The sequence below is a fragment of the Poecilia latipinna genome, unplaced genomic scaffold, assembly GCF_001443285.1.
Source record: "Poecilia latipinna isolate Pla-1442-1.1 unplaced genomic scaffold, P_latipinna-1.0 Scaffold157, whole genome shotgun sequence".
Classification (NCBI taxonomy): domain Eukaryota; kingdom Metazoa; phylum Chordata; class Actinopteri; order Cyprinodontiformes; family Poeciliidae; genus Poecilia; species Poecilia latipinna.
In genome coordinates, this window is record NW_015112773.1 from 699,734 (window position 1) to 712,687 (window position 12,954).

The 12,954-nt window shown below is 37.4% G+C and overlaps 1 protein-coding gene across 1 annotated transcript in view; it reads left to right on the forward strand.

The window, feature by feature from the left end:
• The window catches only part of rasa2 (RAS p21 protein activator 2), a 34,217-nt gene that overhangs the window by 9,817 nt on the left and 11,446 nt on the right, over positions 1 to 12,954 (forward strand). The window contains exons 3-9 of the mRNA XM_015029597.1: positions 2,278 to 2,381; positions 2,469 to 2,563; positions 6,827 to 6,903; positions 10,686 to 10,769; positions 11,389 to 11,461; positions 11,575 to 11,651; positions 12,119 to 12,220. Coding sequence (XP_014885083.1) covers positions 2,278 to 2,381; positions 2,469 to 2,563; positions 6,827 to 6,903; positions 10,686 to 10,769; positions 11,389 to 11,461; positions 11,575 to 11,651; positions 12,119 to 12,220 — 612 coding nt within the window. The remainder of the gene's footprint in view (positions 1 to 2,277; positions 2,382 to 2,468; positions 2,564 to 6,826; positions 6,904 to 10,685; positions 10,770 to 11,388; positions 11,462 to 11,574; positions 11,652 to 12,118; positions 12,221 to 12,954) is intronic.

Here is a 12,954-nt window from a genome sequence, read left to right on the forward strand (position 1 = left end):
CTTCTCTCTGTGACACACTCTTCTACCCTAGCTGCTGTTCAGCAGAATTAGATAATCAACCACGTTTTGGCCTTATCTTCTTGAATTTTGCTCGACTCCATTTCGGTTTTATGTGCTCCTTGTGTCTGATCCAAAGGTTATCTGGAAGCTTGAAAATGAGCTAATCCCGAGGATAAAGCAGGCATGTTTAAACAGCCACCAACGGAGGCCTGTAGGTAGAGATTTTACATTGTTTAGAGACCGGCATGACAACAGAGGAAAATGTAGTTTAGTGGGTGTATTTTTGAGTGTGTGTGCAGAGCGGGAAGGGGGTGGGTCACAGGTGCATATTTCTGTGTGATATTTGAGGAGGATGCGTGGGTGTGCGCTGGATGCGCCGGCCAAGCCCGCTGTGGAAGTGTCAGGCAAGATATTTCTCTCTGTGCAACATGTTTAAATTGTGAAGGAAAATCAGAAGGAGCACCTAGGAGCTATATTCTCCTTTACCCATCCTTTTTTTTTTTTTTTTTTAACCTGAGTACATTTCTCTTATAAGAAGGAAATTTGAAGTACGTTTAGGTATCCATAAATACCTAAACCTATAGACATTTAATTTCATTTTTTTGACAAAACTGTTTAATTGCAGTCATTTTATCTTTTTTTTTTGGACATCTTTTGCCAGTCAGTTCTGAACGAAGCAAAGATTATCTTTACCCGCCTGCTACAAGAAAAAAAAAATTAATTGGATTTTGTGTTTTTTTTTTTTTTTTTTTTCCAGCATTTTTCTTTGTATTAGATAAAATTTGTTAGTTCATAATTTTAACGTCCAATGAGGTAAAATTTTCTTTACTTCATTTGATAAAAGAGCAACTATAACGGCGCAATGAGCATCTTTAGCATAAAATACTCTATATTAACACACGCAGGATCAAAGTGCTGTACAGAAGGCATAAACATTAAAATTATGCCGTCTGTCATTTATGTCTGTGAAATTATGAATTTTAAATGTTAGTTTTAGTTTGTTTTAGGTTTTACACCAAAACACCAGTAAAATAACTGAGATACCAAAATACTTTAAAAACACACATAACCAGCCATGCAGTAAAAACTAAAATAAACTGTCGTCTAAAATGGTAAGAAGGCAAAGATGGACAAAGACAGAAGTTTTAATAAGTGCAAGAAGTTGATACAAAAACATTTAAAACTTTTTTTTTTTTTTTTGGAAAGTCTGTTTTTTATTATTTTATGTTCTGTGTTTTAAACAGGTTTGCAATTGGATAAGTCATAACTAATACATAAATAAATTGATTAGCTTTAAAGAAAAAAAAAAAAAACTAACCCAGCACACACTTAACAAAGAGAACATCTCTCACGACTTTTTAAAGATATTTTAATGCTTTGATCTTAATCTGGCGAATGTCTACAAACTAATTCTGTAAATATTCTGAACAATGCTCAAGTACTGAAATCAAGTGGGTAAACTTTCTGTTTTCCACATGAAGAAATACATAATTTTGCAATGGCTTTGTCTTTGTATTTTTCTATAATTTTCTTCCTAAGCTTGTTTTAATCTTTTTAGTTGTTCTATGTTTAAGTGGAGCACTTTTTCACAGCTTATTATTAGGAATTATATTTTTAATGCAAACTATTTCTGCACCATTAACCTCAAGGTGGAGGAAAGGTGTTAAAAGGTTTCCCAGTCACGTTCAAACCCATGATACGAAGAGCATTTCCTACATCCCTGATGAGTCATAAGGGCACCCTGTGATGTCCGCCGTCTGCTCACACTTTTCAGTTTTCCACATTAAGAAACGCCATGTTCATGACTGTGATGCAACATTCCTGTGACATTGAATTGTGACAGAAAATGTAATCTCACAAATGGCATCACTGGGTAATTATTTGTTACATTTATTTTTCCCCTATGTGATACCAGTCATTGTGTAATTGCTGAAACATAACAGATCTGTTGCACAATGCATTTTCAGTGTAGGATTACATTAAATCACTGACATGCATAATCTACTAAAACTCTTCCTCAGTGGTTTTGGCATACTTGGTTTCATTTACTGACGGGTCAGTGTGTTTTGTCCTCTTTTAGCATCGAGTGCTCAGACCCGTACTGCACGGAAAAATGTCTGTTTAGAAAGTAGTCATAGCATGTCTGTAATAGAGGCCTAAACTTTTAAGGTTATAATGAGGTCATCATGCTGTTTGTTCTGTCAACAAGTTCTTTTTTTTTTTTCTTTTTAATTTAACTACGAATACATAATGATTCTTTCTCCCCCTTTTTTACAGCCCTTTTTACGGAGAAGATTTCTTCTTTGAGATCCCGCGGCCATTTCAGTTTTTATCCTTTTATGTTTATGCCAAGGGCGTTTTCCAAAGGGACCTACCTGTTGGTAAGTCGAATCCATGAACCAGAGACGTAACTGGGCTGTCTCCAGTAGATCTGTTGTGGTTTCACATTGTGCCGTTTTATTTTCCAGGCAAAGTGTCAATCCGGAAGGATGATCTATGTAAATATAGCGGAAAGGACGATTGGTTTAACCTCCAGCCTGTAGATCCAAACACAGAAGTTCAGGTATTTTTATTTTTATTTGTAGCTATTCTGATGTATGCTACTCACCAAAGTTTAGCTTTAACAAATCATGTTGAGATTGTTTTTTTTGTTTGTTTTTTTAGCAGTTTTCTATTTTTACAATGAAGTGAATTTTGAGCTGACAATATACACCTTTTAAAAATATACTAAAAGGTAATACAGCAGCAATGCAATACTGCTAAAAAGGCCCATAATGTTTGTGCTTTCTGGAAAAATCCAGTCTTAAAATTTGTTGGATGTTTATTTCCCCCTTATTATTTTTGTTTGCTCCGATCTGTTATTAAATTTTAATTGCAAGGATAATCTGAGCATCTTGCAGACGTGCAGAATCAAAATGGACCCTCTGATACCTTTTTGGTTTGCAGCTTTACTCAGGACTGTAGTGGGTAAAAAGTTTAAATTCTGTCAAGTAAGACTTTTTGGTCTTAATTACACTGTTCTGCCGTCATTTCCTGTCTTTTTCGGTCTCCTCTAGTTGCAGGTTATGCTAAGTAAGATATCATTTAGCTGTGTAAAGTCTTGCATGGCTGTTTTTTTTTTTTTTGTATGATATCTTCAGGATGTTCTGGGTTGTCTGTTTAGCTTCAAAGATTAATTGGATTGGCAGCATTGTAGTCAAAGACCTGATTTTACTTGGCAGAACAACAAAAATATTAATAACAAGGATTGTTACTTTAGTATTTTACTTACAGAATAAACAAAGTAGATGTACTAAAACACCTCAACCTTCACACCAACAGCCTTAGATTAGTCTCAGTGGGTGCATTTTTGTTTGTGTTGTAGATTGCCATTGACACTTGATGCATTTCTTCATTTCACAAACTAAAGTAATGTCATGTGTTAATGATAGTTGTTTGAAAATGTGGGGGGAAAAAAGCTAGAAATTTGGGCCTGCTGGATGAATGAATGAAGGACTGTTGGTAAATATTTGTTCATTGGACATGTAGCAACTATTGAAATTCTTTTTAGTAGTGAAAACACTTTTTGAACTGGTGGCTCTTTTGTTGGGGTTGTTTGACAAGATAAAGAATGTTTCTATCAAATAGATTTAATAAATCCTCAAGTTATTTGGTTTTTCTTTTTTCCTTTTTAAAAAAAATCTTTTCTGTAAAGATGTCCTTGGAACATCTAATCTTCTAGGCACATGTGTTTTAGATGCAAATCAGATATACAGTTGTTGTTCCGTTTTAATGTGACTGTGAACAAAGTAAAGTAAATAAAATTATCAGTGAATAAAAAAGAAATCATCATTTATGCAATGTCAGAAACAATACCTGTTGAAAATGTTTAATCCTTTCTTACAAAAGGGTTCTTTATTTCACTGCACATATGTGCAGCAACAAACAAGTTCAAATTCAAAGTTGGTACTTTTGAAAACAATAATAAATTTGTACACAACAATAACAAGGCAAAATGTTCATATCCTAACATCCCTATTTACATTACTGTGAGCATCTGCAGGAAGTAACAACGATGTGACATTTAAAGCTGAAACACTGCGACAGTAAAAAAAAAAAAAGAAGCTGCAAAACATTTGGCGCCACCTGACAGAGTTCAAGAAGCTGGTCTGCAGCCCTGCTATCTGTTCATCACCTGTAGCCACAAACAGTGAAGTTTATGCAAATGCACTGAATCAATGAGGCAATGCTAGTCATGAACTGTTTTTCTTTAATGTTTATTACAATGAATGAAATTTCTGCAGATTCCAAACCTTTTGATTTTTGCAGCAATAATTAGCTCGAGGTGGCATAAACGTGAGGGGGACATGTTTGATGAAGCCTCTGACAGATGAAGCTGACCAAAGCAGTGAAGGAGAACGAGACTGTTTTGTTTTATCGAGGCTCATGAAAAAAAATAAAGGTTCATCACACCGCCCACTCAAGAAGCTTTAACTGGTAGATGAGTAGTTTCATTTTCTCCCTTACGTTTAATACAATCCTGTTACGTTTGTTTTGCTGATGGTTTTTGGCAATATGGCATAATGTGAGAAAACTGTAGCTATATAAAAAACTTTTTTTTTTCTTAAACTGGTTTGTTTTCTGATATCACGACTCCATTGCAATGACATCAAGAAAATCATCAGCAGAGGAAGCTGTGACAAAATACTCATCAAACGGAGGCAGTCAATTTATCTTACCTGCCTTATGTCTAGAAAAGTCTTATTTGAGACCAAATTAAGAGAATACTCAAGGATATTCTGTTTTTGTTTTTGAAACATTGAAAAGGTATGGAAGCGCATGCTAGTTATTGGCAGCAATGTTAATATCAAACGCTGATATTGGCCCAAATTTACATATTGGTGCATCCCCAGTTCTGGTTTTACAGCGCAGCTTTGGTTTAAGCAGATAAGTAGGACTGTAACTACACCTCTGGCTCATGAGACAGGCTGATGGGGAATTGCTGTTTTCACGTCGAAGAAATTAAAGTTTGGATGCATTTGGGAGGAAATTAAGAGTCCCAAAATTTGTGTATTTTTCCTAATAGAATAAATATTTTCCGAATCACATCACAGTATATTGCTCAAACCTGACAGGGATAAGTCTTTTAGGTTTTGAGCTAGAGATGACGAATCCAGTCCAGAGTCATTAAAAAACAATGTGAGACAGCCTCTTGGTTTTACACCAAGTGTCATTATTAGCCAATGGTAAGGCAGTCAGGATTCTTTCACAATGTTTGTGAATCATTAATATCTTGTCTTCCTCTGTCAACATTTTTATTTTTGCCAAGTCCCCAGAATCTTGCAAGACGAACATAATATGCTAACACAACAGCAGAGCTCAATAAATACTTCCTTTCAAAAAAAGAGCCTTAGACATGGATGCAGGACAGGGATTTGGTCTTAAAGCAGCCCCCTTAATACCCAGGGTTCTTTGCAGGACTCTTTCAAATAAAATAAAGTTCAGAGCAGCTGGATGCCGCTTTTGACAAGAAATGTTATAATGTTGTAATTTATCAATATTTTGTTGCAATTATTTCAGTAAGTTATAAACTTATCATCAGTGTGCAAAACTCTTCTCTAGTTATCCCAATTCATTTCTTGATCTGTGTAGTCTTTTTCTCCAGTTTGTGGGATATAAGGTTGGTTTCTTGGTTGAAATAATGCTCTGAAATCCCAGTGCAAAGAACCATTTCTGCACAGATTATACAGCCGCTACAGTTTTTAACAGGTTTCGTGTCATCTTAAGAAATATTCATGTATCTCTAATGCGGAAAAATTTGCTCGCACACCAACAGATCGTGCGGATTTTGCATTTACACTGGCCTCTTTGAAGCTCTTATTTGGGTTAAAAAAAAAAAAAAGTACCCGGCAACCAGTACTTCTGGTAACGTCTGTAGCACCTGAGCATCCGGTAACTTTGCTATGTGAAAATGTATGCTAACCAAACCCGTAGTTTTGCGGTGTGGTGTTGGAAGTAAAAGTATGCCCATAGTACTAATCCTCTGCTGTTTTTACTGTAGCTACTGTGTTGACTCTAGCTGCCATTAGCCCACGCCGGTCTATTCTGGGGATGTACTGCAATACTGATTCACTCACAAGTAGACACTTTCCACAGCAAAGTTACATCAGTGAGAAATGGAGGTGTTGATGCAATGCTGTTCTGGTTTTGGTTTCTAGCCAAACCAGAACAGGCTTTGCCTGTAGCCTGTAGACCGGCTGGTCAGAAGAGAGAAAAAAAGGGGAAAACTGTAATCTTTTCAAACAATATAAATTTCATAATCGTATTCAGTACTTGAAATGAAATAATTTAGCGACGCTTTCAGCTTATTTGATCTTTTTTTTTGTAGAGCAGTTATCTTGGCTTAAAGGCCTATCTTGCATCTGAAAGAAGTGCTTGCCTTGTCAGCCAAGTGCTGAATTGCAGAGACAAGAGTCCAAGTGTGTGGGCGTCTTGTTTAGCTCTTTCTATCTCTCTGACACTTCCGAAGGCGAGACCTGCAGCCTTCACCACATCCGACCCTGTAAAGATCTTTTTGAGTGATGGCACATCTATTATGGTTTTTGTCGCACATTTTACCCCGATTTCTCAAACGTAAAAAACCCCCCCAAAAAAACACTTTGCCACAGGGCAACGCAGAGCAGTTTAACATAATGCAAGTGTTGGATGCGTGTAATTCAGTGCAAACAAAATGCACGGCATATGTGTCTGTGTCTTGCTGTGACCTTGTTTTTATCGTGTTTCCATGTCAACCTAAGATTTTATGCATAAGTATTAAGTTTGAATATAACTCGCATTTCTTCGACAGGGCAAAGTTCACCTGGAGATGCGACTGAATGAAGTGATCACAGATCACGGCTCCACTGGTCAACACTTACTTGTCAAGTGAGTCCCAACTTTTCCTCGATGCTACTAATGGTATTCAGATTAAAGGGGGGAAACAACAAAAAAATGTTTGTCTCATGAGCTGTTAAATTTTGCAAGTTATTCAAGCCAAGGTTGGATTTTAAAATCTCCTTTAGCACTGAATGAATTTGTGCCATTAGCTGAGAATTGCAGCACAGCAGCAAATTCGTCTGCTCGCTTTGCATTAGTAAGTTTTACAAGAACTGATTTTTAGTCTAAAGCAAAATATGGAATGTATGTTTAAAGGTTTCAAATAAAGACTGATGATGTATATAAAAAAAAAAAGTGCAAAATTTTGGAAACCACAGGAAATCCGATTTCTCGGGTGGTTTTTATTAATCAAGGTCTTGGAACCTAAGTAGGTTATCTGCGCTCTAGTTTAAAATTCAGTGTTGAAAGAAACCTTGAACCTCGCGCTGCTTCGGCGTGCTCCAAGTAGTTTTCAAAAACTTTCATTTAAAGTGATCAGCACCACCATAGTAGGAAAAGATCATAAAAGTTATTTGTATTGCATGAAGTTTCTCAGACTCAGACCTGTGCGTCCGTTTTTTGCAAAATGTAACGAAATGATGCTGAAATGTAAATAATTTGTATCATAGAAAGTATTTACACCCCATGACCTTTTTTTATATATATATTGCCACTCTACAAGCTTCAGTGGCTTATTTTGGGATTTTATATACTACTGTAAGCTGTAAAGAAAATTATGCACACATTTCACCTATTTTTTATTTTATTTTTTTTATTTAAGCATTTATTTCAAGCTGCATTTGTATTCAAGCCTTCTGAGTCAATACTTGGTGGAACCATTTGTGACCGTATAATCACTGGCGGTATGTCTTAAGATTTGCACATCTTGAGGCTGAAATTCTTCTTTGCAAAATAGTGTAAGTCTTGACTTAGTCTTTTATTTAACTCTTGACTTTGACTAGACCATACAAATATGCTGTCATATGAGCCGTTTTCTTGTCCACTTAGGTAGATTTAATGTTTGAAGAAAGCATTCCCACAGAATGAAGCTGCCACCACCATGTATTGTTGTTGTGGATAGTTTGTTGTTTTCCATCACGCATAGTATTTGGTATCTAGACCATCAGGTTAGGTTTTTCGTCCAATTTATCAGTCTACCTTCTTCCAAATGCCCCTTTTTTGTTTTGCAGTATCCCTCCACCGGTGGCAATCTGCACACTGAAGTTCTTCCTTTCAGTGCTTTCTTCTATAAAGGCTAAATTTGTGAACTGCACTGCAGTTTGTCTGACCTGAGCCTGATTTGAGCTTCTCTTAAGCGTTCTTACCGAGCCGTTCTGCTGTTTCTTAGGTTTCATGACGCCGTTTGTTCAGCAATGTTCTCATCTAAAATGCACATCTCAGGCCTTCACAGATCAGATGGATTTATACTCAGATAGAAATCACAAGAACACCATTCACTAGTTGCGTGACGTTTGATGAAAGTTGGTTGCGCAAGATCTTTTTTAGAGTGGTTAAGAGGAGGAGTACAAATGCGCGACACATTTTTCATATTCTGGACAAAGAATTTGACTATTTAATTTTCTCACTTTCATTCACATAAAATCCCCAAAAGAATACAGTGAAGTTCATGCTCGTAACATGGAGATGTTTCAAGTTTTTAAAGATCTTTTAGCAAAGATAAAACTTACTAGAAGGTGCAAACTAAAAATACAAAGACCTTTTTCTCTTGTGCACTGCTGTGGCTGCATGTAGTCAAATTATTTCAGTCAAGAAAACTATAACATGCGCACTGTCTGTGCCACATGCAAATTGCAGTTGTCTGTTTTTATAGGTCAGAGGCTTGTGAGGAAAACGCTTGTTAAAAAAAGAAGTTGACCTGATAAGAGTATATCATTTACCATGCTTTGGTTCTTGGTGTCTTGTCTCATATTTGATGTGTGTTGGCATGAACGGGCTAGCGCTACTTCAGACCTTTCCATTTTGCATCGGTTTGTCGTCGCAGAGATCGGCTTATTTCTAGACGCGTAACATGATGGGCGGATAGCAAAAAGAGGAAAGAAAACGCCTCACTGGTGGGTTAGGTCAAGCACGTCAAGAACTCGTATAGATGTGCAGATGTCACGGATGTTTGCTGTTTACGTATGTTGCACTCCCACTCCCCCATTCATACTTAAGAGCTCTGTAATGGGGAGGAAGTGATGGCATCTGAACAGGAAGTCTGCGCTTTTTCACACTGCAACCACTGTGGCTTTTTTTTTTTTCTCTCTCTCTGTCAGCCGTCATTCACCGTGTCACTCAGATTGTTTGCTTAAACTGTCACACGGCTCACTGTCGGCTCTCACCATTGACGCATACGCTCTGAGCAAAGCGCGCTCCCGGTGTCCTACATCCGCTTAATCAGACAAGACGCCGATGTAGAGATCTGAGCAGTTCAGGTGCACACCTCCAGCCTTCCTGTTCCGCCGCGAGGTGATCGGTTTCGACACGCAATAGGGGAGGGGGAGGGGGGGGGGCAGCTGAAGGGAATATCGTCAGGACACCCAGGAAGATCACAGACAAACATCCTGACATTCAGCCGCTTTACCCGTCCCTCTGGCCTCACTTAGGGATGGGCTGAATTCATTCTTACTCTCTGGTGGCCCCTGCTTAGCAGCCACATCCTGTTTAGGGTGCCGACAGAGTCTGTTTGTTGTCACCTGAAACACTTGTGAAAAAAAAAAAAAGCAATGGTCCCTGTGTGACTGCAGCCGAACATGAGGGCAAAGCACTCCTTGTCATTTGAAGGCTGCAAAAAAAAACAACAACAAAAAAACGGGCATCTTTATGTTTACTGATGTTCAGATCTGTTTTGTACCACGTGTATCAATACTGTACCCTGATGAGGCGTCCAAAATGCGTCAGCTTTAGGTGTGAATGACGAATAGTTTGACGTAATGTGGTTACCTTTTTTCTTTTTTCTTTTTTTGTCATTCATTAATTCACTATACACATTTATTTAGAGATTTAGGGTTTTACTCTTAAGTTAAGCCCAGTTTCTGTCAAAGTAAAAAGTAATTTAATATTCAGAACCAACTTTATTGGCCAAGATTGGGTGCACAAATAAGGAGCAACTTAGTGCTCACTGTATTTTTGTTCAGACCTGCAGTAATTGTCGATGTGTGAAAACCAAACATTTAAATGTATGGTTAACCTAAATAATTTCCATTCTCCTTGCAGATTTAGGCTAAAAGTAACCCTTGTGTTTTTACCAACATGTTTCTTTTGGCTGGAGGTAATATTAATATCTTAGCCAGAATCCTGACTTGAATCTGTTGACCAAGCTAAAGATTAGGGAGATGGCACAGAGGCCTTCAAAGACTAGGAGCTCATTAGGATATATATATTTTTAATACATTGTAAATGACATGAATCATGTTGTGATTGCGATGACGCTAATAAAGATTTTTTTGAGAAAGTTATCATTTGGAATTTTAAGTCCTTCTCCTTTCCACATAGTTTTATCTATTGAGAAGTGCCATCTATTTTTATTTTTTTATTAGATTCAGCTCAGCGGTAGCTGAACTGGTCTAAATCTGCCGGGTGTATAAACAATTTCAGGCTTAAGTTTATAATATTTATCTTGTATAGCATGTCGGTGCGGTTCTTTTTCTGTTGTTAAAAATCAAGGTCTTGTGAAACATTAGTTTCCATAAACATTGTGCATGAAGCAAAGTGTGATTCGACATTGTCCTAAAGATGTTTTGCTCACTAAATACATGTTTGTCTCTCCATTTGTTTTCAAACTGCTGCAGAATAATTGAGTGCAAAGAACTGCCTTTGATCAGTGGCCAGAACTGTGACCCGTACGCCACCGTGTCTCTTGTTGGACCTGCCAGGTAACTCTGCTAATGCCACACACAGACATAAGGCAGCTAAGCTGTTACCGCCACGTTTAGACAGGATTTACATTTCTTAAAGACGCATCTTTTTTTTTTTGTTATTTAAGATGGGGTGGATATTATCTAATACAATGTAAAGCCTATGATTTATTAGCTTTGAACATATTTTATGTTTTATTTTTTGTGTTTTTTTGCATAGTTTGCTGATTCTGTGTACAAACAACCTTATATTTTGCAGTGTTTTGGCTGTCAATCGTTCTTTTTGCTAAATAATTAGCTTGGACTCTTAAAAATTGGATATTGTTGTCCCAAAAGAACGCTTCCGCAAGATGTGCATCAATTTTAAAGACGGTGTTGTATTATACCACAACACCTGACAAAGTTAGCTAGCTGTGCTTGACCTATGCCTCTGCTGTAAATACAGGTTGTCCTCATTGTTTTGGCAAATACTTTACTATTACGCTGTATAAGCTCTGCAGAACTGATTTTTATTTTCCCCAGCAGTTTTAACGGTTCACATAAAGTTACAGGGGTTGGTAGATACCTTGATTTTTTTTTGGGGGGGGGAATCATGCACTTGTGTGAAATTAATTTATTTCCATCTTATGTCCTTTAGATCAGACCAAAAGAAAACAAAAGTAAAGAAGAAAACCAGCAACCCATATTTTGAGGAAACTTTTTTCTTTGAGGTGAATTATACATGATTGATTTTTACTCAATCGTTCTTGTGATAGATTTATAACGTATATAACTATATTTATGAATAAACACACTCATAAAGCCTCTACATGTTCATCCTCAGGTCACACGGTCCAGCAGCTACTCTAGAAAATCACAGTTCCCTGTGGAGGAGGAGGACATTGAAAAGCTCGAGATCAGGTGAGTTGTATTTCATGTGCATCTGCTCTGTTTCCCCCTTAGTCTTGCTTCTCTAGGCCTTTGGATCAAAACTGTTAACTTAGCTGCGGTGTGTTCTGACTGCTGATAGAGAGCCTTGTCTTCTGGTTAAAGCAAGGTGGGGCCTCCATCACAATGGAGTCGTAGCTCACTGGTAAGAGTAGACAGGTTTCAAAGGTAAACACTCGTGCATGGTTTTTGAGGTTTGAATTTGAGGTGGCGTTATTGCACTGGCATTGTTTTAGTTCCTGCGCACACGGGAGGTAAGCACCACTCAGTAGTGACATGTTCTTTGGAGTCCCTCTTGCTGTCCTCGCATCGGGTGTCTTATGTTTGTGTGACGTTGACCACACGTGTGTGTGTGTGTGTGTGTGTGTGTGTGTGTGTGTTGTGTCAGGCTTGACGAACAGCAGTTTAACGTTCGCAGTTTACGTCGTCTTTCCTTGCAGAGTGGATCTGTGGAACAACGAAAATCTGGCTCAGGATGTGTTTCTCGGAGAAACGAGAGTTCCTGTCAAGATCCTTCAGAGCGACCGCGTCCACAAAGCCTGGTAAGGACCAGCCGTGGGCAAAAAAAAAATAAAAATGCTGACATCTTCCTAATCCTCCAGCTTTGTGGTCCTACAACATGCTCGATAACAAAGTTGGGAAAAGTAATCCGATTACTGATTAATCTTTTAAAAAGTAACTTATTTTGCTGGTTACTTCATTTTAAAAGAAAATTATAGTACAAGTAACTTTATTAGTTACATTCAGCAGCTGCCAATGATGCCCACGGACAGCCTCAACAAAAAAAAATAACCAGTTTTGCCAAAGCTCCTTTTACAGGAAGTGCATTTTTAACAGAGTGTCTCCTGATTTGTATCTCCTGGTTTTTAAGTTGAGCTTAAAAACTATTTTCTGAAAAAAATAAAATAAATAGATGTTGTTTCTTGACTCACGAATACCTGTTTTTACACATTAAATTACAAAATTTACTTAACAAAGCTTTTTTTTATGATAAATAAAATACCTTTTTACCTGACATGTTTAACTATTAACACTATAATGGAAACCGTTACCATTTATATCATTGTTTGTAAATGTAGCTATTAGAATTTTATTTATTTTTTTTACATGTAATCTCATATTATGAATGAAACAGTGGAGTTTGGCGAGTCGAGCTCATTCAGTGCAGCCTTCAGGTTTTTCTCCATCTCTGCACTGCTCCTTTCAGGAAGGGGAAAAAATGCTCTGTGAGGCAGCTTGGCATTGATTGTAACTTATTACGGCACAAAACCAGGGC